The sequence below is a fragment of the Seriola lalandi genome, unplaced genomic scaffold (assembly GCF_002814215.2).
Source record: "Seriola lalandi dorsalis isolate HSWRI2012SDOR001 ecotype SW California unplaced genomic scaffold, Sedor1 jcf7180002054688, whole genome shotgun sequence".
Taxonomy (NCBI): Eukaryota; Metazoa; Chordata; class Actinopteri; order Carangiformes; family Carangidae; genus Seriola; species Seriola lalandi.
The window spans coordinates 1,275,276-1,300,365 of NW_019525241.1; the positions used below are offsets into that span (position 1 = coordinate 1,275,276).

Below are 25,090 nucleotides of genomic sequence, written 5' to 3' on the forward strand. Positions count from 1 at the left end.
AAAAAAAACACAGTATATATCTGGATAAATTAAGTATTGGATGAGAATGCATTGAGTAGATCAATGTCAATATTTGAGTTTAAGCAATGACTATTTTTAAGGAAATGAAAGAGTAGTAAACACATTACAGGAGCTATTTGTAAGTTTTGCTATTGCGACATTGCCAGAATTAGCATTGAGTGGCAGGAATGAATCCTGAAACCCAAAAATGAGTTGCATTTTAGCACTTCCTGTTCCCTCGTCCTGAAGTCTGTGGGGTTTTTTTAAATTGATTTTTAATTAGGTGACTGCAATAAGGTCTGTGGCTAACACAAGCTCATAATATTTTCACGTTTTATTCTACAACATAAAAAACGTCAGTAAATACTCCAGTCAAGATTTCTTTAAGTTACGTGTCTTAAAAAATGACGGTTGCTAACAGGAGGCTAAATGAGACTACAGAGGTTGCCGGGGACGTTAAACGACATCACACTGAACATGAATACTGACCTACTCACCAGTCCAACTTTACAGCCTCTTTGTGTTTAAATACTCTATCACCTATTTTCTTCTACTGAAGTTAGCACGCTAACCAGCTAGCCGATAGCAACTCTGTAGCTTTCAATCTACCCTGAGGACGTAGCGCTGCTCAGAGGGCGTATCATAACCTCTTGTCATGCAAACACAATGATGGTTGAATCTCTTGTCAAGCAACAATCACCACCAGCTGCTCCTGGCAAGAAACCACGTTCAGCGGCAGGACAAACTTACAAATAGCCCCTTTAAAGTGGCTTTAATATTTTTTGTCCACCTGGGGTCACTGAACATCACACACAAGTTGATATGACGGACATTAGTAAACAGATGTCTATTTGCACATTCAGCAGACATTATACATAGTCATTTGAACCATTGTTTGTATAAAGCTTTAAAGCCTCAATCATTGATTAGTATAAAGGGCCTTTTCAGGCAGCATCACAGTCCACGTGGTCCACAGTAAATGCAGCTGGGATGTAGTAGAGTCTATATTAAGATACAAACCTTGTACACTTTACATGGGATGCATGCTACATGGATTCTGGCATCTGGGCGGATAAGATGATGCACAATAAATGCAGGTTCAGTTTAAAATATTAGGAAGGAGACAGATGAGTAAGCTCAGACAATAAGATGAAATAATAAAAGAGGAAGAGAATGAGAGGGACAAATGGAAGGAGGTGGAAAGGTGACGAAGATGTAGATGGGTGGTGGGTGGAAGGCAGATTGTATTTGAGAGGGGCGTTTAATCCCCAGAAGCATCCTGACGGCAGCTGCTCTGTACAGATGGGGACGAAACACACACACATGCACGTGTGCTGACGCACGCACACACACACACACTCAGGACTGTCAAACGTTGGAACCATTTTCTAACACCCTTGAGGATCATGCTAAACATAAGGTAAGGGAGCTCGGTTGTGCTCCATTATTTCCCACTCTACTAAGGCCACTGAAGTTGTATCATCATCTGATTGATGAACATAACGCTCTTTCAGTCTCTCTGTCGCTGTTATTTAGAGTTTTTCTATCTAGTTCATGCTGCTGCACAGAAGTTTGAATCCCTGGCTTGTCTAGGGAAGCGAATGTTATGTCTGGTTCATTCCTTCTGTTTGGCTACATGTACGTAAGCTCCATATGAACTCATTTCATCACGATCATATTCCTAAGAACTTGTGACTGGTGCAGCAGTGAACTACCAGCTGGTTTCAGCCACTGTGGGTTCAGACTTTTTTTTTTTTATGCAGACCCGACCTGTTGAGCTGTACAGTGGCCAACAGCAGAAGCTCTGAGCCTATAAAAATATAATTTGACCATTTACACTTCATCCTTGCTGTCAGGCACTTTTGCATACATGTTGGATACTGAGAAGATGGATTATGGTTAAAATAGCAGCCGGTTTAGCAGTTGAGTTAGCACATGCAAAGTGATATAAATGTCTCACCTGTAAAGACTAAAGTGTTTCACTCTAGAAGGTGGGAATATGAAGCAGCTGGAGAAGATACTTCTGAAGCTCTTGTTTTATATTTGAGTTATTTGGAAAGTTTCAGCTCAGTCGAGCGAGTTAGAGTGACAGCGTTGTGTTTCTGCGTCGGACTTTTGGTGCCATGGGATTGCTGCTAAATTGGAAACAATATGAACAATAAGAAAATCTTTTTCAAAAAATACATTACAAAACACGATGCAAAAACAACCTTTTTTTGCCTCAGTCTTACGTAATTTACTGTTTTTAACTCAAATGCTTGTTTTTTTATGCTTTTGGCCACATTACCTTGTTAATCTATCATCACTTGTTCCATTTAAAGGTGAAGGATTTATTGTCAGTCGAGACGTGGAGGTGAGGTCACGGCATATCAGAGTGGCGCAGTCTGCGACAATAGCCATTGTTCCTGGGACCAACAGGAAGTGCCTGCGTGGGACTTCCTGCAGCAGATAGTGCACCTCTGGAGGGCAGAGAGGTGTGTGTTTGTACGTGGGTTCATGTGTGTGTGTGACAATGATGATTACAACATTGTTTCTTTAGATGATGTCATCTCTCTTGTTTTGTCTCTGACATATATCTGAGTCGCTTTTCTACAAAAATGGTTCTCCTCCATTTCTCTTTGATAATTAAAATATATTAAAGTTTGCGACATTTCTCTCTTGCTTTGCATACGGTAATTTAGATGAGGTCGACCTGAAACACCAGTCACATCTAAAGGAAAAAGGAGATATATGATGACAGTACCCAGTGGCATTGATTTTGTGATTTGCAGGTCAGAATATATTGACAAATTAGCGCAAACTGAGATTAATTTGTCTGAAAAAGGACATTTGATGTAACCTAATGAGGCCAGTATGTATGCATGTAAGCTTTAGGATCAAAGTGTAACAGACAAATACAACACACATACATAAGAGAGGTTTTATGTGATTGTGATCAGGTCCCCTTCACCAGTTAAAGTCACTAAGAAAGCAAAGAAGGACATCACTCTACAGGGGAAAAAAACTTGCTTGCGCCTAACAAAATTGCCACTTAACTGCCACAATATCACAGTGTTTGATATGTGCCCGCCTGACAATAGGGCCTTCTGTACCTCTTTCTTTCTCAGTATCTCCCCCCTGTAAAATTATAGGCACCATCAATTTTGATAATGCAAGGGAGCAGCGGTATCTGGCGGAAAAATAACCATCTTGATTATTCCTTCTCATGGAGAATTTTTTTTCTACTCTGTACTTTCTTTGCCTTTCCAAGGTAATGGTAACAATTTTCTCTTTTCAGTCTCACTCGAGGCCTCTTTCTCTCACTCATTGGTGAAATGTGGAGCCGTTGTTTTTTTTTTTCTGTCTTTTGCTGCAATGCTGAAAGCCTTTTGACCTACAAAGTAGGGTTTTGTTGACAGATTGATGCTTTCACACAGTGACATTAGCTGAATCGCCGGTGTTCAGAGGCCCGTGGTGCCACTCTGGAACAAATGCCCTGGAATTTTCCCAAATAATCCCCCTGTGTGTGGTACAGCGTTGATCTCCAGGGAAAATGGAAAGCATCTATCTATATATCTGTCTGTTTGTCAGTCTGTCTGGCTGCCTTTTACTAATCGTTATCTTTATCGAGGGGGATGGAGGTGCGGTAACCTTTGATGTGAGCAGCAGAAAGGAGGTATAGATGAATATAGGGGTGGAGAAGGGCAGGGGCAGGAGACATGAGATTTTGTGATGACAGCTGAGGTATTAACACTGGTACAACATGGCATTATACCCTGAAAGCAGAGTGGGAGAGGGACAGAAAGAGAAACAGAGAGACAGAATTGATAAAAGAGAATGAGATGAACGAAGAAGAGGAAAAGAAATGTCCGATATTCACACATTTAAACCTGCGATAGCCACGATTCTTATGGAAAAATATACTGATAAATGTAATTGCCAAAGAGATACAACAAAGAACATACAATTCCTGACAAATGAGATGTAGTTACAGTACAGAACACAGCCTCCTTGTGCATCTAGAGAGAGTTGGAGTCACCTGGGATGAACTTGTTCACCTACTAACAAGACGAAATTAGGGTTCAAGCAAGTGTTAGGCAACTGTTTCCCATTTATACAGCCAGCAGATGCAGAGCAGCATTAACATTCATTCAGAGTCGAGGTTCTGTCCACTCGACGAATTACGTGGATCAAAGGAAGTTGACTCTTTAAATGTGATCATCGCTCTATATGTTCGCAGGCTAGTCGCTAAGTTTGTCAGTGTGCTGTTTGCTGTAGTGTAGAGTGGATTTAAAAGAATTTATTTTGCTAAACAGCTGATGACAGCTGTGAGAGTGAACTGAATCAAATTGCAGGCCACTGAACTAAAATAAGCTGAAAGACACTAAAGTGCTCTGAGCTGAAGGGGAACTGGGGAGTTGGGTGATAATTTTCTGCGGCTCTCCACCTTTCACATTACACTCAGTCATTTGATCCATTGTTTATATAAAAATATTGATCATTGCAGCTTTAAGTCCTGATATTCAGGCTGTTAGTGTTACCTCTCATTTGGGCCTGACACAATGATGAGCTTTGAACAGGTTTCAACTCTACGCCACTTTCAACAATAATTTGCTTTTTATGGACTTTTCTTTTCTCCAACCGTTTTAAAGGGTTTACTTTGTTGTTGAGTTGAGGCATGTGAGTCACGTTTTGTCTGACTTTCACCCCATTCATCATTATTGTTATTGGCTTCTCAACCCACATGGAGAATACACAACTGAAAGTCAGCAATTTCTGGAAATTAAACTCTTTAGGGTTTTTTTTTTTTTTTTAAAGAATTCTGGGAAATGTAGGAACTCTCTAACTGAAATAGAGGCAGACCTCTGAAATGTCCCAAAACAGTTAATCAAATCAAAACACCACAGACCCAATGAACTTGCAAACTGCATCATCAATATGTCATTGAAATGCAAAGTAGTGTGAAGACAGAGTTGTGTCTTTAGCTTTTGACTGTAGCTCGGGCAGCCTGAGTAATGTTGTCTTTACATACACATACAAGGTATTGTCAAGCCTCGCTAGCAGTGGGTCACAGCTGAGGGGAGTTCAGAGGGTCCAAGACCGGCACTGCCAACCCCCCTCTTCCCAAACACACGCACACACACACACACACACACACACACACACACACACACACTGCCTTGTCAAAGGACCCTTTGTGCGCTGTTGTTTTTTCAGGGGGAATACTCTCTTTATTCCTCTGTGGGGAATATCAAGCAGCGATCACCTAATCACACACACTGAGAAATCCAGTCAAGCCCACACACACACACACACACACACACACACACACACACACACACACACACACACACACACACACACAGACATAAAGATACATATCTTCTAACACAGGCAGAAGCACATACCCTGCACACACATTTGTATGGATTCATGTATACGTGTACAGTTTTGCACACACATTTAGAGACATGGGCAAACGCACACACACACACACACACACACACACACACACACACACACACACACATACACACACGCTCACAATGGGTCATTTATGTCTTTCTCTGCACCCCACATGTATACTTGGCAGGCGGGTGACGGCTCTGTTGTTTCAGTGACCTGGAGGAAAAGTTATGTGCGCTTAATTTATACATCAGGAAACACACCTCTCTTTCTCGACCTCTCCTCTCTCCCTCTCACACACATGCACACACATGCACCCACTGTTTAAGTTAGAATAGTGTTTTATACACAAAAAAAATTAAAAGAAACAGATTTGGCAAAACAAATGAGAACAAACCCCCTTCCTTAATCTGAAGAGAGACAGAGACAGAGAGCAAGGACTGAAGTAACCTAGAAAACCTTAAGCTGCCTTCAGGGCATAGTGTAATATTGATGATGGCTGCAAGACCTCAACTATGGACACACACACACACACACACACACACACACAGTGTGGTGTGGCAGCAATGTATACGGTCAGGACTGAACCTCATAAAAGCAAGACATAGGTGCTGAGAATGAAATCCTCTAAAATAAGATGTGTATCTATGCATGTGTGTGTGTGTGTGTGTGTATGTATGTATGCGTGTGAGTGTGTGGTGAATGTGTGTGTGTGTGTGTGTGTGTGTGTGTGTGTGTGTGTGGTACCCGTTGAGCGCTGTGCTCTCCCTTGGGAATGCCAGCACAGCTGAGAGTAAATGGCAATTACTGTGTTTAACTGTTTTATCTGCGCTCAGAGACAACCATACATCGCCGATTCCACAGAACATCATTAAAACACACTTAAACACACACACAGAGGCACGCACACACTGCTACATCACGTCTGGTGGGTTTTCCATGCCTGTCACATCGTCATTTGCTCAGCTATGATGGAGTGATACAAATACCAGCAGACATATTTCAATATTCTGCTGGAGCAAATTACGATATCTGATTAGCAAATGATGGAAAAGAGCATCACACACACACACACACACACACACACACACACACACACACACACACACACACACATTTGCACAGTAAATTGTAAAACCAGGACTTACAGTTGATGGATAGACCTATCAGTTAAGTCTTATGATGTGGTACTGGGATGATCTGTGATGCCCGTAGAGTTGAAGAGGAAGTTACTATGGGATGAAACACATTGTTACCTGCAAGGCTTCAGTTGTAATCCTCTTTATTTTAGATCCAAACAATCCATAGTCAAAGACATAAAAATCATATAAAATATAAATACATATATATATATTTTATATCATTTTTATGTTATATATATTTTATATATATATACATATAACATAGAAAAACTAGAGATATTTTATGACAGACACCGAGAGAAAGACCAGAGAAGTGGAGTCAGTGGCTTCGTCCGCACCTTAACCCCTCCAGTAAAATGTATTTCTGGATTCTGCAGCCAGGTCTCAAAATGTCTATAAATAACTGATGATTAATACACTGATAAAGCATGCTAAATAGTGTAGTACCCCTTTAAACTGAGAAGAATAATAACAGTAAACTACTTCAAGAAATTGGACTTCAAATATGTATATCACTACACTGTGACTGCAGATGACATAATGGGATATGTATTAGACATAAATGTATGTTTTTACTGTTGTGTAATTGCAATAATTCCTTGATTTAATGCTGTTTATGTTTATAAATCATACTACAGTAAAGCAGCTTGAATTTGAAATTTGAGAGAGAGAGAGACAGACAGGGGGACTAAATAAACAGAAGAGAGACGGAGGTACCTTCTCTCCACCTTAATGTGAGTTGGCATTTGACGGGAATGTGTCAGACTTGTGTGAGTAATGAGAGCGAATGACTGTGTGTGTGTGTGTGTGTGTGTGTGTGTGTGTGTGTGTGTGTACAGATTAAGAGAAACAAGCTCGCTCTAGCTGCTGTGGTGGTATGTGCTGTTTCTCCACAGACAGACAGACAGACAGACAGACAGTTGTTCCTTGGCCAGTTGGCTGCCATGGTCACTGGGCTGGCACACCGAGGTGGTCAGCATGAAATGGGTGGCACTGTGTGTGCGTGTGTGTGTGTGTGTGTGTGTGTGTGTGTGTGTGTGTGTGTGTGTGTGTGACTCACTCCCACCTGCAGGGAGACAGAGCAGTGCCAGCCGCCAGGCCTGGAGAACATTACTCACCGTCAGGACCAACGTCTCATTTTGACACACAAACACACACACACACATGCATACACAAATATTCAGCACGCCACTGAATAATAAGTAGGTGTCCTGCATTCCAAGACAAAATGTGCCCACCTAGGAACAAAGTATATGCTTCACCCACAGGGACTGAGAGAAAAGCAACAGCATAGAGAGATTTAAATGTCAAACTCGCTTTGTAGTGGCAAATTAAAAACAATTCATTACCTATAATCATTTAAATTTTGAGACATTGTTCCAATGATCATATTGCAGCATTGGCAAGAAGACTGGCAGCCTTCACCCTGAATTTTATGTTGTGATTCTTCTTGTCTAATTTTACAAAAAAAATCCACTTGGTTGCTTTATGGCACAACATAGGAAGACGGCACGATTTTAGGGAGGGAGGGAGGAAGTGAAACATTAAGTTTCACTTTTTAAAAAAGCAGGCCCCTCCCCAACATTATTAATATGTTCTCTGGACACTCACCTTCACTAAGTGGACACTCTGCCCACAATATCTCAAAGCAATATAACACTATTGATGTTTCAATTGTTTTGCTATTAAAAACTGAAAGTGTGCAAAGAATTTGATGTTCTCACATGTAAACTTTTTAAACGTAAATATGTTAATGGGATAAACATTTTCACACCACCATTAAATCACGTACCCACTCCCACCCACTCTCTGAAAACATTTAGACTCCTCTTCCCTTCAGCATTCACAACTTTTCCCCTTTTCTTAAACTCCTCCTCCCTAATATTTTTCATACAGTTCCTAAAGTGAGTGAACTGAACTTCCAGTTTCCTGAGTTTGGAAGGGTTGGAAGATTTAAAAAAAAAAAAAAAAAAAAAAAAAAGAAGAAAGAAAAATCACTTTAATGAATATTATAATTATAAGGACAAAATCATTAACCGAAGAAGCCAAAATTCCATTTGCAATGTCAAAAAAAAAGATTGTTTAAAGGGGAGAAGTGTTATGATACTGCTGGTGTTCAATACAGGCAATAAATGTTCAGTCTTAAACCAGTCCTGTGAAAAAACTGTTTTTTTAATGCATCTTTAACTCTGTTGTTTTATTGCAATCAATCCGCAGTGTCTGGCCTTCAGGGAAAGGAGGTACATTAACATCAGATGCAGTTATAATTCAGAATGAAGTGAAAACCACAGCAGCAAAATGGCTGATTTTCCAAAATGAGACTTCAAATGCTGTGTGACAGCAGAGCATCTCCATTACAACACTGATGAGAAATAAAACAGCTTTTACCACAAAGCAAATCAGGCTTTGGTGCTGAAGCTGCGTGAGTGACACTGATCTCTCTGTGGATGTGTGTGTGTGTGTGTGTGTGTGTGTGTATGTGTGTGTGTGTGTGTGTATGTGTGTGTGCCTGATCTTCATCCATCCATCTATCCATCCATCCATTTACTCTAAGCTCTTAAGCAGTGCTGCTGTTAAAAAGTCCCCTTAAAACTCTGAGCCAAGAGCGATAACATGAGCGGCAGGAGGATAACGTTGATGTAATGTCAGACGCACACAACTGACACCCAGTGTTACTCTCGTGTTAACAAAACCCATCACGGTCTGTCTGTCTGTCTGAAGGCGCGCTAATCTGCTCTTAATCACAAGCTCTTATTTACAAAAAATAATTTTTTTATTAATGCAGCAGAGGGGGAGGGGAATGAGGCAGAGGAGGATGATGGTGATAGTGGTGATGGTGATGATGATTTTGTGATTAAATGATGCCATCGTTGTGTTGGTGGATTAGGACGGGCATGGAAAATAGATTAGTTATGCAGTGGTTTTTCATCATGATTGGCAGGCCTCCAAAAACTCACTCCACACACTCCCTCTCCGTTTTCTCTCTTTCTATTTATCCCCCTCTAAAGCGGGGGCTGTGTCAGTTTGTAGGCTGCTAGCACCACCTGCTGGTAACACAAAGACATGACATTCTTTTTTTTTTTTCTCTGCTCCACATCACCTCACTATAGTTTAAAGTGAGAGCAGGGTTGTTTTTGTAGTAGCGTCTGTTGAGGTTACACTGAAGCTGACGGACTAGAGCTTCTGCTGTATGAACTCGGGGTAAATGTGCAAAAGTCAGCAGCAAAAGATCGGATCGCATTGTATATGTGTAGTGAATATTTAGTGAATTATTTGGTACTTCCATACCTTTCTATGTGGAGTCGTAGGCTTCCTCCCACAACCCTATGACGTGTGAATGTGAGTATGAAGGTGTACCCTGCTCCCATCCTCAGACATACATCTGTCCATACTGTTGTTACATTGCATTAGTCTTTAGTCTTTTCTATGATGTATTTCTCCATTGCACAATAGCTAAACATCAGTTTGCATCTCATGAGAAAGAAGTCCACAATCATTACCTGAAGATGACAACGAAGTTTGACCTGCGTGACCTTCACATTGTCTGTGTTTTAGGTGCAAAGTGTTAAGGAGCGTTGGGGTGGATTGTACAGTAAATGTGTGAAGTTGTGGAAGGAGAGACGGACCACTCCTCTGCCCTTCAGCATCAGTGATCAGCAGCTCCTCTTTCTGGTTCCTCATTAGAATTCTGGGTGAAAAGCAGAACAGAGACAAACAGACACGCACACACATGTATAACACCCACAGAACACACACACACACACACAGTTTGATTCTAATTGGGTGACCTAAAGCCACTGATATCATCTGCTATGGTGTGAGACCACAATCTCACCCAGAGCGACCGGCGGCCTCTGCAGTCACACCGCCTCCGAAGGAAGACTGGAGGAGAGAGAGATGGAGGAAGGGTAAAGAAAAGACAAATAGAAGACAAACTGGCCTAAGAAGAGGAAGGAGACGAAGACAACAACAACAACAACAACAACAACAACAACAAAAACACAAAGTGGCGCGGAGTTCATTAATTAGAATTTCAAATTGGACAAACTCAAGATGACAGCGTTGCACTTGTCAAATCAGATCATGCCCCAGCAGGATGAGAGAGAGGGAAGAGAGAGAGAAGGAGGCACACAGCTCAGAGCCAAATACCACCACCAATGGGTGCCATCTCTCTCTCGCTCTCTCTCTTCCCCCCTCTCTCTTTCCATTTCCCCTGATTATGCCTCTGTCCCTGCGTGAATGTCACGGCCGCCTTAACAAGAAGTGACAATTAAAACATCATTGGCGTCTCTAGGCTGAATGGGAGCGGCCTGCCAGGGTCCCTGATCTCTGTGAGGGAGGGAGAGAAGGAGGGAGAGAGAGAGAGGGGGAGAGAGAGAATAAAAGACATGGAGGAGCTGGAGGGAAATATATTATGAGCTGTTTAAACGGAGAGAGAGATACTTTGGCAACATATCTGAACTCTTAATAAAGCCAATAAAGCTGAATGATTTGAACTGTGAAGACTGATACGTGTATTAGATGCAAATGCGTAAGGGATGGAACAAAGAAAACAACCATGAAACATATGGCACACGTCATAAACACTTTAAATCACCATGTCATGGAAAATTCAGCAGAAATAAAATAAATCTGTCAATTTAAAAATACAGGACATGTATTAATGTTTTATCTATCTCAGTGTGCGCTGAAAGATTACATCCATGGCAAAAACGAATCAAAAATGGATAGCTGTTTAGAAACAGGAAGAATTTAAAGGAAAGAGAGTCAAGACACAGATTATCATTTTTAAAAAAGGGCTCTGAGAACATATTATTTGGCCTCCGTATTGTTGGGGTTGGATGGGGGCTGCCAACATTTTTGACAGTTTTCAAGTGAGCCATGAGTTGAAAAAGAATGGAAACCACTGCTGTGGATGAAGGTAACATTCTGTAAATGGGTTTGAACAATACCTAAGAATTCAGTCTAACATAATCAGATCTGAGTCTCAGACCATGTTAAATCAGCACATTGCCAGTGTTTTCATCAGTTCACACCATGGGAGTTACTTCAACACTTCGACATAGTCGCCTCAGAGGTTGATCAGCTCTGTGAGTGGACAAGCGACTGTCCAATCAACACTTGTCAACTCACAGCGGATGTCTATGAAGCAATTTGCTGGAGTGGTTTCCAACTATGATTCAACATACCCCTAAACAACCATGTCCTCACCTGTCTCGAGGTTATTTAGATCAGACTAGATTTTTTATTTTAATGATCCCTGTGGGTGAGTGATGCAGTAAAGAGCCTGAAAAAAACAAACAAGTTCACAGCTAATTACTGTTGAACTGTTGTGAGCAGTTGATCGAAAGGAAAAGAATCTACACTAGAGTATAAGACACTGAGATACGTGCTGCGGTAATTTCACCAGTGGCCTAGATGAAGCAGGCTAGATGCGAGTTTGGCATTTTGGAGTATGTGCTCTGTGTGTGTGTGTGTGTGTGTGTGTGTGTGTGTGTGTGTGTGTGTGTGTGTGTGTGTGTACATGCACACTCACTGGGCTCTGAAGCAGCTGTGCCAATACAACACAAGGAAGGAGATGCCGCCAAAATGAGCTGTCTTCACAAAGAGCCAAAAATCATCCAGCATGCCACTGGGTACCCCCTTGAACACCTTCACGTGCGCATATAAACACACACACACCAACACACACACACACACATACATGTGCATCCTTTGCAATCAGAGGCAGATATGCAAACAAGAGCCCAGTTAATGAGGCCCGATTTTGGTAGTGGACACAATTTACCACCTGAGTTTTCATTTTTAAACTACTACCTATATCCGTATCCTGAATTATGTTGCGTGCGTGTGCATGTGTGTGTGCGTGCGCACGTGTGTACAGAGCCAAACAGCCAAGTGCTCTCCGGTTTGATGGTTTTCTGTTATGACTCCATTATACTGATGGCTTTGGTTCTGTTCCAGGTTCTCTATGAGTGTGAGTGTGTGTGTGTGTGTGTGTGTGTGTATGTGTGTGTGTGTGTGTGTGTATGGGATGGCAGGAAAACACTGCCACTCCACAGCATCATTAAGGATTGTGGAAGCATCCCTGCAGATCCTGGCTGTGACTCCTAAGAGGATCTCAGACTTCCTTGTTCTGTCCAGAGGTCCATCATCACCACAGTCACCACCTCACATACAGCAGATTTACTGTCGGACAAAGACAGCAGCATGAGGACGTTCATGGGATGTACTGACTACACACTTTGTTCCACCTTCTACTTCATCAGTGAAAATAAAGAAAGTTCCAGCACACACAGTGTACAGTGTGTTTCATTCAAAAGATCTTTCTCTGTGAAGACAAAGCCTTTTGAACTAAACAACTCTCTCATAATAAAAGATACAGAGGTTAGGTGTGAGTGCGAATGCTTTCTTTATACTCTCTGTGCTCTCCTCGCATTTACTAAAGCACTCATGACATTGAAAAAACAGTCAACACTTAAAATGTACTCTGTGAATTTATTAGCTGAGCCAAACTGACAGAGAGAAGTTACATTTCTTAATGGTATATATATTATATTATATTATACATATACATATACATATACATATACATATATATACTATATTATAATTTATCATCTTTAAGGGAGTAGTTCAACTACTGGACTTAAGACATCATATATTGATCACCAGAAAATATCAGTACCCATAACAAGGTACATAGGTCCATTTTAATCCAACAGAGTTAAATGAGGAGACTGATACCACTCTTGTGTCTGTATTTTAAATATGACGCTACAGCCACCAGCCAGTTAACTTAGCCTAGCATTAAGACTGGAAACAGGTGGAAACAGCAAGCCTGTATCTATTCAAAGGAAACACCTCCCAGCACCTCTATGACTCACTAATTAACACGTTATAACTTGTTTGTATAATTCATACAAAGGTGAAGTCTAAAAATGACACGCCGCAGTTTTATGTGTCTGACTAATTCTTGGCCAAGTAGCAGTGACTTCCTGGAGTCTTATTATCACTGTGAATGATTCCTCTCATCTAAAGCTCATGAAGTAATCAAAAAATTTCCCAACATATGAAACTATTTCTTTAAAGTAGCACAAAAGTCCCATTCCTCAGCTGACCATTTCTTGTGCTACACTGAGTGAGTTAGGTTTACACTGGTCTGAACATTGACAAGACTTCGGACCATTTCACATTTTAAGTTAACATGTTATTCTTTATAATATCAGGACTTTAGATAGTATTTTGTCTAAAACACACCTGCTTACAACACCAGAAAGAAATGACCATGAATCCTGCAGAATGAAAGCCAGAAAGACACTGGTGCAGTATACAGTATCAACTAAAACTGAAAATGAAAATTTCCCTCCTAAACTGTCTTTTTTTCAATTAATCTTTTCACACCAGACCCACAGATTCAAGTCCTTTTAAAGCTGCTTTGTAACTCTGACACAAGAAATATGAAATTCTCTGTAACTAATATAGCACTTTTTTTTTTTTTTTTTTGATGTTGTATCAAAGCTACAGCTGTATCATGGGTGTTGGTTGGATGGAAGGCGAGAGACAGTGTAAGTTATTGTGCAGTATTGCATGAGATATTTCCCCCCTTTTGTTAATTATTTTGGACAGTTGTGTGTTTGTCATTAATTTAAGTTTAAAAGGAGGTAAAGTTGTACGACATACTCACCGCAGAACCAACTTTTCTTCAGCATGTTGCAGTTGCACTACAAATATTGCTCATACGCTGTTTCCTTATTATTATACATGTACAGTATGTTTTTGGTTTGTTGCATAATAATATGTCTTTCTGTACACACACTGTTCACTGTTTAAACGTGTGCGCCAGGCTGCTTTATCCCTGCTACACCAGGAAAGTCCAGTCGCTGGGTGTCCGGCCATACTGTAAGAGAACAAAGGTCATGCAGAGGTTATGTGACAATCTTTGTTTCTCTGGGGCTTGAGCAGTAAAAAAAATCTCATGACGCCAAGCACTAAACTTCTTTTGCCTGCTGCCGCTTAATTGCGAGCAAAACACAAATCAAAATATGAGATCAAATATCCGTAAGCAAATCTGCAAACTCAGCCACCAACAGAACACAACACAACAGAGAAAAGGCACTATAATAAAAATCAAAACAAAATGTTCCCCAATCCATGACAGCCGCGGAGACAAATCCAATTATTTGTGTCTCATGTTGCAAATTTGTTCTAATGGTCGAAGTGAGAAAGTAAATAAACGCCTGCGAAGGGGAAACAAAAGAATGTGATTTCTAATTAACTTGAAAGAGGAACAGCAGGGCGACTTAGTAAACCCATCTTTCATCTGCTGCCTCAGACCACTCGTTTGTTTGTTGCACAATGTTGTCTTCAAGAGGGGCGGGAGGACGAGTGTGCGTGGGGGGATAACACTGTGCTGCTTCCCTCCAAATGAAATGTCAACAGATTTAACAGCACTGCGGAAGGAGCGCGGCGTTTTCCAGCGTTTTGTCGATTTTATTGTTCATTAAGCTTTGCTGCCGCCCATTCCCCCCCTTGCCTAAATCTTCTTCCTCCTCCTCCTCTCCCACTTGTTCGAGGCTTCATTTGCAGCATCTTGGCTTTGAAGATCACAAAAGGCTGTGGCAATAATTGGGTTTGTGCAATTACAGCGAGCTTAATGAGAGAATCCAGGAGTTTGTCTTGCCCCTATCTCCAACTCTCCACGCTCCGCCATTAGGCTGCCAACTGTCTCTCTCTTCCCCCCTCTCTCTCTCTGTCTCTCTCTGAAGCACTGTCGACGAAGGAAGATGTTATCGCACATAAAGATGTGGTCAACACATTCATAACACATGTCACGCATGCATACAAGGCCGGATTGATTGAGCAGATATGCTAATTGTCAAGAGCAGAAGAGAAAGACAAAGCAAAACGGAGGACAAAAGTCGCAGTTAAAGAGGAGAGTGTTTCAAGGACGTTAAGAAGTTCAGGAGGACAGAAACTGAAACCCAAAGTCTACTATCTAACTAGTCCACTATGTAGTGTAGGCCTGTGCTGGGAAAATCCAGGAAAAGTTTAAGATGCTACTCTGAAAGTATCTGAAAGTCATTAGTTCCTCCCCAGTCGAGAATATTTCTAAATATAGAAATAAATCCATGTAGTTCTTCGATAAATGTGAAAAACTTTAAGTGACTGAAGCTACCATAATCCATGTAGGACAGATAAATGAATGAATAAAGTGAAAATAAATAGCAATTTAGTCTGGTTATCGAGCTAGTTTTCTGTTTCAGTCAGTTGTTCAATAAAACGAAACCTATATAAGCACCTACCTCAGAGTATCTGCAAGATACTTACAGCATTATGATTTTCTCTATAGGCTTCAAGGTTTTCTCTAACATACACTCCACTTACATACACTCCAGTGAATGTTGAAAACACAAAAAGCCACTGATTCTGTCGGTAATACTCATCCAGTACACTAAGTTTAGCTTGACGATTCAGCGGTACTGATTTATTCGGTGTAGTGAACAAATTCTGACACTCAAACTGTAACCTATCACATCAACAATGCAGAGCTTTTATTCAGCGCACAATAGAATGAACTAAAAATATTGTAAAAGCTACAGATGTAACCCAAGTCATTAATGTGACCTCGCTCCACTCTCAGCTCCCTTTCACCAGTGAAGCTGGAAGGTGGTTGTGAATTCACCTCTCTGCTTATCAACACGGTGTCTAAAAAGTCCCAGATTTGGTTGAAGTTTGGTGGTCAGATGACTCCTTTTAGCTTTAACTCTGGGGCTGGTGGTTAGATATGGCGGAGGGGTAAAATGGAAAAAGTCTTGGTTTATGTTGTCTAAAGTTCATTATCATTTTCAGTTGAATTTATTGTATTTCCACAATCCACTATGGAGACAGTTAATCTACAGTATGTTTGGTTCTGTAGCCACACCTTTCTCCTGGCTTCTGTCCATGCACCTTTCCTTTGTGCCAGATGTTATCCTCACACCCTGACAACAGCTTTTGCCAAAATGCTTACTGCAGGTATAAAGGCGTACTCAGGATTGAGGGTGCCATGAAATTGTTTGCATTTGTTGTGGGCCCTGATTCAAAGAGCGTTCTTGATTGTTGAGTGTTATATTTTACATTATTGTTCCTTAATGTTACTCCTTTTTATGCAATACACAGGACTTGCAAGTTTTCTGTTAAACAAGCACAATTCTTTCTGGTGGAGAATGGATCTCCAAACCTTAACAAATGCACTTGCACTTTTGCAACATGAAGATCTGATCGGTGCTGGACCAAGAGCCATCTTAGGGAAGGCCTGACTCGTTGCAAAAGAGAAAAAGAGAGAATACTAATAACTGACTCATTACACAGCACAATAACTGAAAGTCAGCGATATATAACACACTCATTAACACAAATCAAGCCTTCAGCAAAGAACATTATGAATCTGTTTAAACCTGCAGTGCTGTGTAGACTGTAGAAGTGGTGTATTTGTAGGCCATATTACCAAATCATTAATCATTATCTAATAAGATATCTCACTTATTATGTACTTGCAGGCAAAATAATGCATGTAGTGGCTGTAAAATGAATAAGGACCAATGGGGTTTGTTAAAAAAAAAAAGGTAATTTGATCTCATCGAGTTACATAATAAACACTCACATAACAATCCTGTAGCTAAATAATTATGAAGATGCAAGATAAATAATATTTGGGGGGAAGATTTGTTTTTGTTAGGTTTTTCTGTTCATCAACCATATTTTTAATTTAGAAAGTCAGTCAGAACATTTCTATTTATTTGTCTTTTTACAGTGAAGCCTCTTCATTGTTGGTTAGTATAAATGTGAGCATTACGCAGGCTGACATGTGACAAAGTATACATGCTCTATGTATCGTCATCTAGGCCCACAACTACTGCCACCTGTTATTCCCAATTCCTGTTCTTCCATTTCTTCACCTACAATCACATCACTGAAGGCTTTATTTGAAGTAACCTGTTACTACATGAAAACAGAGACCTGAGGGTGACAGTGGTGTAAAGAACACAGATGTTCAACCAGCTGTTACTGAGCTAGGGGAAACATCTGTGGGTTGTGTGTGCGCATGTGTGTGAGTGTGTGTGTGTGTGTGTGTGTGTGTGTGTGTATGAGTGTGCATCCACCAACCTGTATATCTGTGAGTTCCTTTGCTATTTGTGAAGTCAACTGTGAGTTTTTATCCTGACAGGGGATGTGCAAGTTCTGAAACACACAAAAACACACAGTTTTAATAATTTAATTGGATCTGTGAATCTAATTAAAAAATCTAAATTAAAAAAAACAGCAGCCGCAGGCTTCTGACGACCTTGTAAAGATGAAAACTGTCCATGTGGTCACAAGAGACAATGAGCATCATTCATCAAAGCCCTAACCTTCTACTTCTATCATAATGTACTTCTTAATTAAAAAAAAATTAAGCAAAGATACCAAAACCCTTCTACAATGTAACTGGAATAAAATGAGGCTTTATTTGCAAAGTTTAACTTCCTTTATTACATCATTAAGAAGAATTAGAGTGCTAAATGGGAATTTTGCCTTTTTTTTGGAAATATGCTTATTTTTTTTAATGATACCAGTCTCGTTATGTGTTCATTTAATATATGGCAACAGCCAGTTGCTGGTTAGCTTAGCTTAGCATAAAGCCTGGAAACAGGGGCAAACAGCTAGCCAGGCTACATCTGAAGTTAATAAAATCTGCCTTCCAGTTAAGATCACATTTATTTGACACACAGATTATTTTATAGATTTTCTTTTGGTCAGAGTCAGGGTTTCCCTATTTCCATTTTTTGTGCTAAGCTCAGTAGCCTTATATTTACAGCATAGATACTAAATGAGTGGTATCACCTTTCACGTTTAACTCTCATGAAAGCAAATTAGCATATTTCCCAAAATGTTGAAATAGTCCTTTAACGTATAACTAACATATAACATAAATAATGCAGTATAATGAATACTTTACTTTGTAGTTCATTTTAATTAGTGTCAATGGCTGTGAGCATCTTGATAAATAATTGTTTAAGAACATATAAATTGCAGTTCTATTACATGGTCTACAAATAATTATAATTGTTACAACACAGAAAGTGGTAGGAAACTGAGACGGGTGAGTGCTGTGATTACACGGTTTTAAATATGTAAAGTCAGACAGGACTATACACAGGCAATTCTGAAAATTATCAATTTATTGTTTTTCCAAAATAATATGAAGAAGTACCTTTGTTAGCAGGCTTAACAACATAATTTACTGTAAAATGCCAGAGCAGAGGGAGATATTATATTTAACAAAAGTATGTCTTTCTTGAAAGACAAAATAGTTTTTTGATCAGAAGATATAAATCCTGCTGCAACTGCAGGCAACTGCTGCTCCCCACTTTAGCATAAATTGTTAAACCACAAGCTTTTCTATTTTCATATAAATCATCGTATACTTTAATATAATTAGATTTGGTTTGTGTACAGATTCATTCAGAATGTGCTGGTCTACTCGGCTTTCTTACCTCTCCCTGGTAAATAATGTGTCCTATAGGGCAGATCATGCAGGCGGTGCCCGAGCCGAACATTTCTTTGACCTGCTGCTGCTTCAGAGCTGAGCACAACTGGCCCATGGTCAGGTAGCGCTCCGTCACCTTAAACTCACCCTGGGGGAAGGAAAGAGCAGAGAGACCGGAGGGAATGTAAAGAAAATGATCAATGCATGCTGAAATTTAAGGTTTTGTCATTAGCATTCATATATCACTGTATTACTGCAAGTATCTGTCTGTGTCTTTCTCACCCATTTCCTGGTTAGATCCAGGATGCTCTGTCGGGTGATACCTGGGAGTATGATGCCATCCAGAGGAGGAGTGGCAAGCTCCTCCTCTGAAAAAAATGATACATTACTTACACAAAACATACAAAAATAAATAAATCAAAAAATAAAAGTTAATTTTGAGGCAAAATGTCCTGCAGGTGTAATGAAGCTGTTCTGCCAGTAGAGGTCACATTTGTAAAATGCTCGAACAGATGTTTCTCATTTAGCACATGTTCTATGACTAATAATTGCATTGCAAGTATGAAAACAATTATACATCCCCATCTTCCACTTACAGCAATCTACATTACTGACTGACTGGCCAAACACAGCTCTGGTATTGATTAAGACTCACCCCCATCCTCATTGATCCAGTGCAGGAAGATGTTCATGGTTCCTGCCTCAGTGATCTGATGGTCCTCTCCATATAGCCACAGCACCTGCTGGCACCCATAATCCACTGCTTCGTACTGGGCAAACAGAGCACACCCGTAGTTCCTGAAGAAATCCACAGCAACAATTGCAATTAGTTACTTTAGATACTTTAGTGCTTACAGCACTACATGTAACTGTAATAGTGCTGTTAGATTAGATTTGTGTGAGGGCACAAGACTATTTGGTGCTTGTATTAGGGATCATTGTTCAGCACTCAACACACACCTTCCATTTGTGCAAGAATGAAGTATATAAAATTAAACACCATGACTCATTCATATCAGAAAAAAACTAGAACTTGGATATTTTCAATAATAAATCCAACTGAAACTGGAAGAGGTGTAGCTCTGAGGGTTCTTCTGCACTTGTCTTTAAGGTTTCAGCAGCCAGATGTGCGAGTTGAGTGCACTGACTGACTATTAGCGAATAAAAACTAAAGCATGCACACAGTATGTGCCTACCCACCCCCCCATCTTGCAGTCTCCTGTTCCTCCTTTCCAGGCCCGTGTGTACTTTGGATCGGCCCACAGGGAGAGGGCCTCAGCCTCGTTGTTGAAGTAAGAGCCTGCTTGACTCAAGATCACATACAGCAAGGCACTGGACGGCTTCTTTACACCCAGAGAGGGCTGCCGTGGACACATAGAAATGTATTTTAAATTTCATTCACTGTCATTCAAAAAACAAATGATTGCAGCACTTGATGATCCTCCTTACCTCAGTGCTGATAAATGTTGGTCTAATATACAGACTGGCTGAGTTTGAGTGAGGAACCCATTCCTCGTCAATCTCTACCAGTCGTCTGATGCACTCCAGCAACTCTGACTGATCAAAGGCCTGAGGGAGGCGAAAAAAAGATAACAGTACTTTATTGTTTGCTGTTATCTATCCTTTCATCAGTCCATCCATTCATCTATTCCATTCATCTTACAGGTAGACAAGCTCTTTTAGATGAGTTGGCCATGCGGTTCATGTTGAGCATCGGTCTGAAGAGGCGCAGTCGGTTGTCATCCCCACGGTACGCCTTCATGCCTTCAAACAGCTGGTGAGAAGAGAAGAGGAGAGGAGAGAAGAGAAGAGAAGAGAAGAGAAGAGAAGAGAAGAGAAGAGAAGAGAAGAGAAGAGAAGAGAAGAGAAGAGAGGAGAAGAGAAGAGAAGAGAAGAGAAGAGAAGAGAAGAGAAGAGAAGAGAAGAGAAGAGAAGAGAAGAGAAGAGTGCTAAGTAAATATAGTAATAGTAACACATGGTGAAATGGCTCTTGAATACTGTAGTACAATGTTATTATTATACACTGTTTTATTAACAACCTAAAGGAGGATTTCCTGACAGTATTGGCTGAGATAAAGGCCAGAACCCTCACCCACCCACCCCAACCAAGGCACCAATAAAAAAAGCGCTGCATTTTTCTAACTCTTTCACAGACATCCCACCAAATATCACCGACATTTAACTCAACTCTGATTCGAACAACAGTGACTGTTTCCTTGTAATTAGTGCCAAATTACATATTCATTCTACATGTCCCAGGAATTTATAAATAAAAAAAATCATCACAGGTTTAATATCTAAAATAAAAGTCTAAATGCTGTTTCAAAGACCACCCTTCCATTCTATCAGGAATAAAATTCTGGTGGGGAAACACTAAGTAATTTATTCATTTAGTTAAAGTTGTGTCATTAGAGTCATATAAGTAGTCAAACTCAAACATACTGGGCCTAGAAACACTGGGAATAGCCCATAAAATACCAAACACGTATTAGTTTTTAACTGTAGAATATAACTCCTCCCAGGAGTCAAACTGGAAGCATAAATAACAAATAACTTTCCTGTTTCTTTGTTTTTTGTGTTTCTGTGTGTGTATATGCTTTAAATACTTATAATTTGAAAAGGTTATTGAAGAAAAAGGTCATCTTCCTATTTATTTGATCTTTACCAGGTCTTGATTAAAATCTGATATTTTTACTTGCACGTTGTGTAAGTAGATCTTGTGCTGATATAGATGAGACAGCATATTGTGTAAATCAATGTTAAGGAAAGGAATAAAAAGTCAGAATCATCCCTGGTCAGTGCACCTGTATGCCGTAGTGTAGTGACGAGCAGGCTGGGTCGAGTGACAGGTTCCCAAAGGGCTTGATGAGCGGAGCCTGCCAGCCCTCAGTCGCACTCCACTCTATGGTGAGCATGTGGTCAGTGAAGACAGTCCCAAAGGAAAAAACGTCCGGTTTGCTCTTTAGAGTGGAGGACAGCTGGATAACCAGGTCAGCTGCCTGGTTAAAAAACACAGAGCAAATAGTTTCATGTTAGAGTGAATCTTTTCATTTATTGAGCATTGTGTTCACATACTTTATTACACATCATAGTTTTCAAGGCAAACACACATCATTTCTTGTTGTGGCTTTTTTCACTCATGGCTTCTGAATATGTTAGTGGTGTTCACTCAAAGATGAAAGAATGTGCTATAAAACTACACACACACACACACACACACGCACATACACACACACATATGTGTATATATATATATATATATATTTTTTTTTTATGTATTTATGCATGAACACATGAGGATCTCTACAGATGACATTACTCAAAATCAAAATTAATATGTAATTGTTAAGTTCGTCATACTTATCATTATTATATATTAATATATTATTGTCGTTTGATTCTATGACTGTGAAACTGCATTGAAGTTGTCTTTCTCAATTACCCCGTCTAGAGGTCACTGATACAGTAGCATCACATTAGCATTGAAGGGTCTTGAATCAAAGTCAAGTGTCCCCATGCTACCTCCACAGCGCTGCAGCAACAACAGGCTCAGAGAGATGTGTCATATTTATCAAGAGCAGTGAGAGGAGAGACAGTTGGGAGTGCTGTCCTGTCCTGCTGTTCTGTAAGACTGAGTAATGTGATTCTCCTCACCGGCCCACCATTCAGTTAGTTACTTGTCCAATTGGCTGGGATAAGACTGACCCTTTATCCCCTCCCTTCTCATGCAGAAGGTTGCTCACACCATAATCCCAGATTACAGTACTGGAAAGTGGCGAGCACAGTGGCAACCACAGCACAGCACTGTGTGAAAGTGGTCAGAGTATTCCTTTTTTTTTTTTAAACGATATTTCATTTTTTTAAGATTGTCTCTGGTTATCTTTTTAATCAAATGCCCAGATACATAAGGGCTCATGATTTCAACTCTTTTATCTATTTAGCAGTTAACCTTCTCTCCTACATGTTGTCAGCTAAAGAGCCAAGAATACCCACCATCTTGATGTCTCACAAGATAACACAATAACACAGTAAACCTAGTAGACTATGAACAGTGGCACTCAGAATGAGCTATAATCCTTCTTCACTGTTACCTGCATCCCTGAGTTCACACACAGTCCAGCCAATGTTTGGTCAGGATTAAGTGGCTATAAATATGAGCTTGGCTGAAAACCCAACCATCTTCTGGTGTGTAAGAGAACAGTGAAGGAGGTGAGAGGGAGCACAAGGCTTCAAACACACTTGCTATTGCAAGTTCAGTCTGTTTGTGCAATATTTTGAGATCGTAAGAGAGTGTAATGATAAACCACAAGATAAATTTACAGTAATTAACTCTTTCAATGGAGGCGATAGGTGGCAAACATTTTCAGACCAAAGTCAACACTCGTCCTGGTGAGTGTGTGTGTTGCACATGTCCATCTTAATCTCTACCTGAGCCTGCTGTCTACTGCTCAGGCGTCCAGGGTCAGAAAACAAGCTAAGCTCCAGCGATTTAGCGTGAGCTGGGAAAGTGGATTCTGCTGAGCAGGCTGCACCAGGAGGAAGAGGAGGAAGAGTAACAGAGTGGACACTGTGTCCTTCCCCCTGAAAATGGCGACGATTCGGACATTATTCTGTTTCAAGGGAAGTTGAGGGCTAAATCAATAGCCTCAGAAAAGGATTGTTCAGATTGACAGCAAGTGGACTTTTTCTGCTGGATTATTTATTCATGCATTTTGTTGTAAGGACAAGAGCACTGTTGAATGACTGTGGCTCTCAAGGCCTTTGAGCGCTGCTCTCAGCAGCATGAGGACAAGAAGCAGCGCTGGAGCATCTTCTATGTGGAGCAGCAGGGGGGATTTCTGAGTGTCAGGAAGCCAAGGAATCATCAAGATGCTGCAGCTGGAGCAGCTACTGAGGGTGGGTGCTCTTAAATCAAAATGGCATTTAGACCAACATCTATTGAAGCTTTGCATACCATCCATTCAAACCAAATAATAATATAATAAAATAACTTGTTTCATTACCTTAAAGCTTGGAATGCTGTTGTCAGCCATTGGCGTGGTAGACGGGTAGCTGCTTCCCTGAAGCAGTAATGACAATAAAAAATAGACTTTGAATATGCACCTATACTTTATTCTTCTTCTTCAAAAAAGCTTACAAATATGTGCATATACAAATACAGTATGTAGCAACAATTGCACGAGTAAGGCATTACCGGAAGCATGACCTGCTGGACAGGATTAAACATGTAGCCAAACCAGCTTTTATCATACTGAGCAATGAACTTGACAGTCCTTCACTCACTTAAGTTGGTTGATTCACATAATATTTTGTCACGACTTACTTCACTTTTTTTTCCTGTTGAAAATCTATACAACAGCTCATAGAAGACCCTATTGTTTCTTATTTTTGAAATATCTTTTTAAATGCAGGTGTAAACAGAAATAGACTTTCTATCGTTGGCTTTCACGAACATTTACATACAGCCTACGGTGACACACTGCAGTACAGGTCAATGTGTATGAGCATATCAGACTGCTTTAGTAGGCTATAGGTTATTAATATTGTGTACTTACACTCACTGCCAGATTAAAGCACAGCCTGCGTCACCAATATTTATCCCCAACATTCATGTTAGTAGTCTACCGGTTACCTTCAGAGCAGGAGAGACGTCTGACTCAAAGGTGGCTGTGATGAAAATGAAACCGTCCGTGCACCTTCAAGTTGTCCCTGCTAAACCGCTTACTGATTGCTCAGGTTGAAATAAGTCCCATTCTTGTGTTGCAGTTACACCAAACATCCAAAGTAGTACATCAGTGACACAGCTAACCCACTCCTAAAGGGAAATTCTTTTTGTCTTTATTTGTGTTCTATCTATTTTATCCAAATTGGTTTAGTTTTATGGACTAGCACTGCAGTTTGGAGCTTTCTCTGTCCGTGTAGCGGAGGAGGAGGCTAGTTGTAGTGCAAGTTCTTCGTTTTCATTTATTGGACTTAAAACCAATAAAACTTACCACACCATAAATTTGAAGTTGTGCGGTACCCTGCTGTTATAGTGGGTGCTGCTGTGTCG

General features: G+C 40.3%; 1 protein-coding gene across 1 annotated transcript; it reads right to left on the minus strand.

Annotated features, from left to right (window-relative positions):
• Positions 1-13,026: 13,026 nt before the first annotated feature.
• Positions 13,027-24,735, minus strand: bcat1 (branched chain amino-acid transaminase 1, cytosolic). The gene is made up of 11 exons (XM_023422982.2): positions 24,594-24,735; positions 24,042-24,098; positions 21,843-22,037; positions 20,702-20,812; positions 20,488-20,607; positions 20,239-20,399; positions 19,694-19,836; positions 19,321-19,406; positions 19,046-19,186; positions 17,676-17,750; positions 13,027-14,427 (listed from the first exon to the last, which is right to left on the minus strand). The coding sequence occupies exons 2-11, from the start codon at positions 24,069-24,071 to the stop codon at positions 14,389-14,391; spliced, it is 1,101 nt and encodes a 366-aa protein (XP_023278750.1). The 5' UTR covers positions 24,072-24,098; positions 24,594-24,735; the 3' UTR covers positions 13,027-14,388.
• Positions 24,736-25,090: the final 355 nt, after the last annotated feature.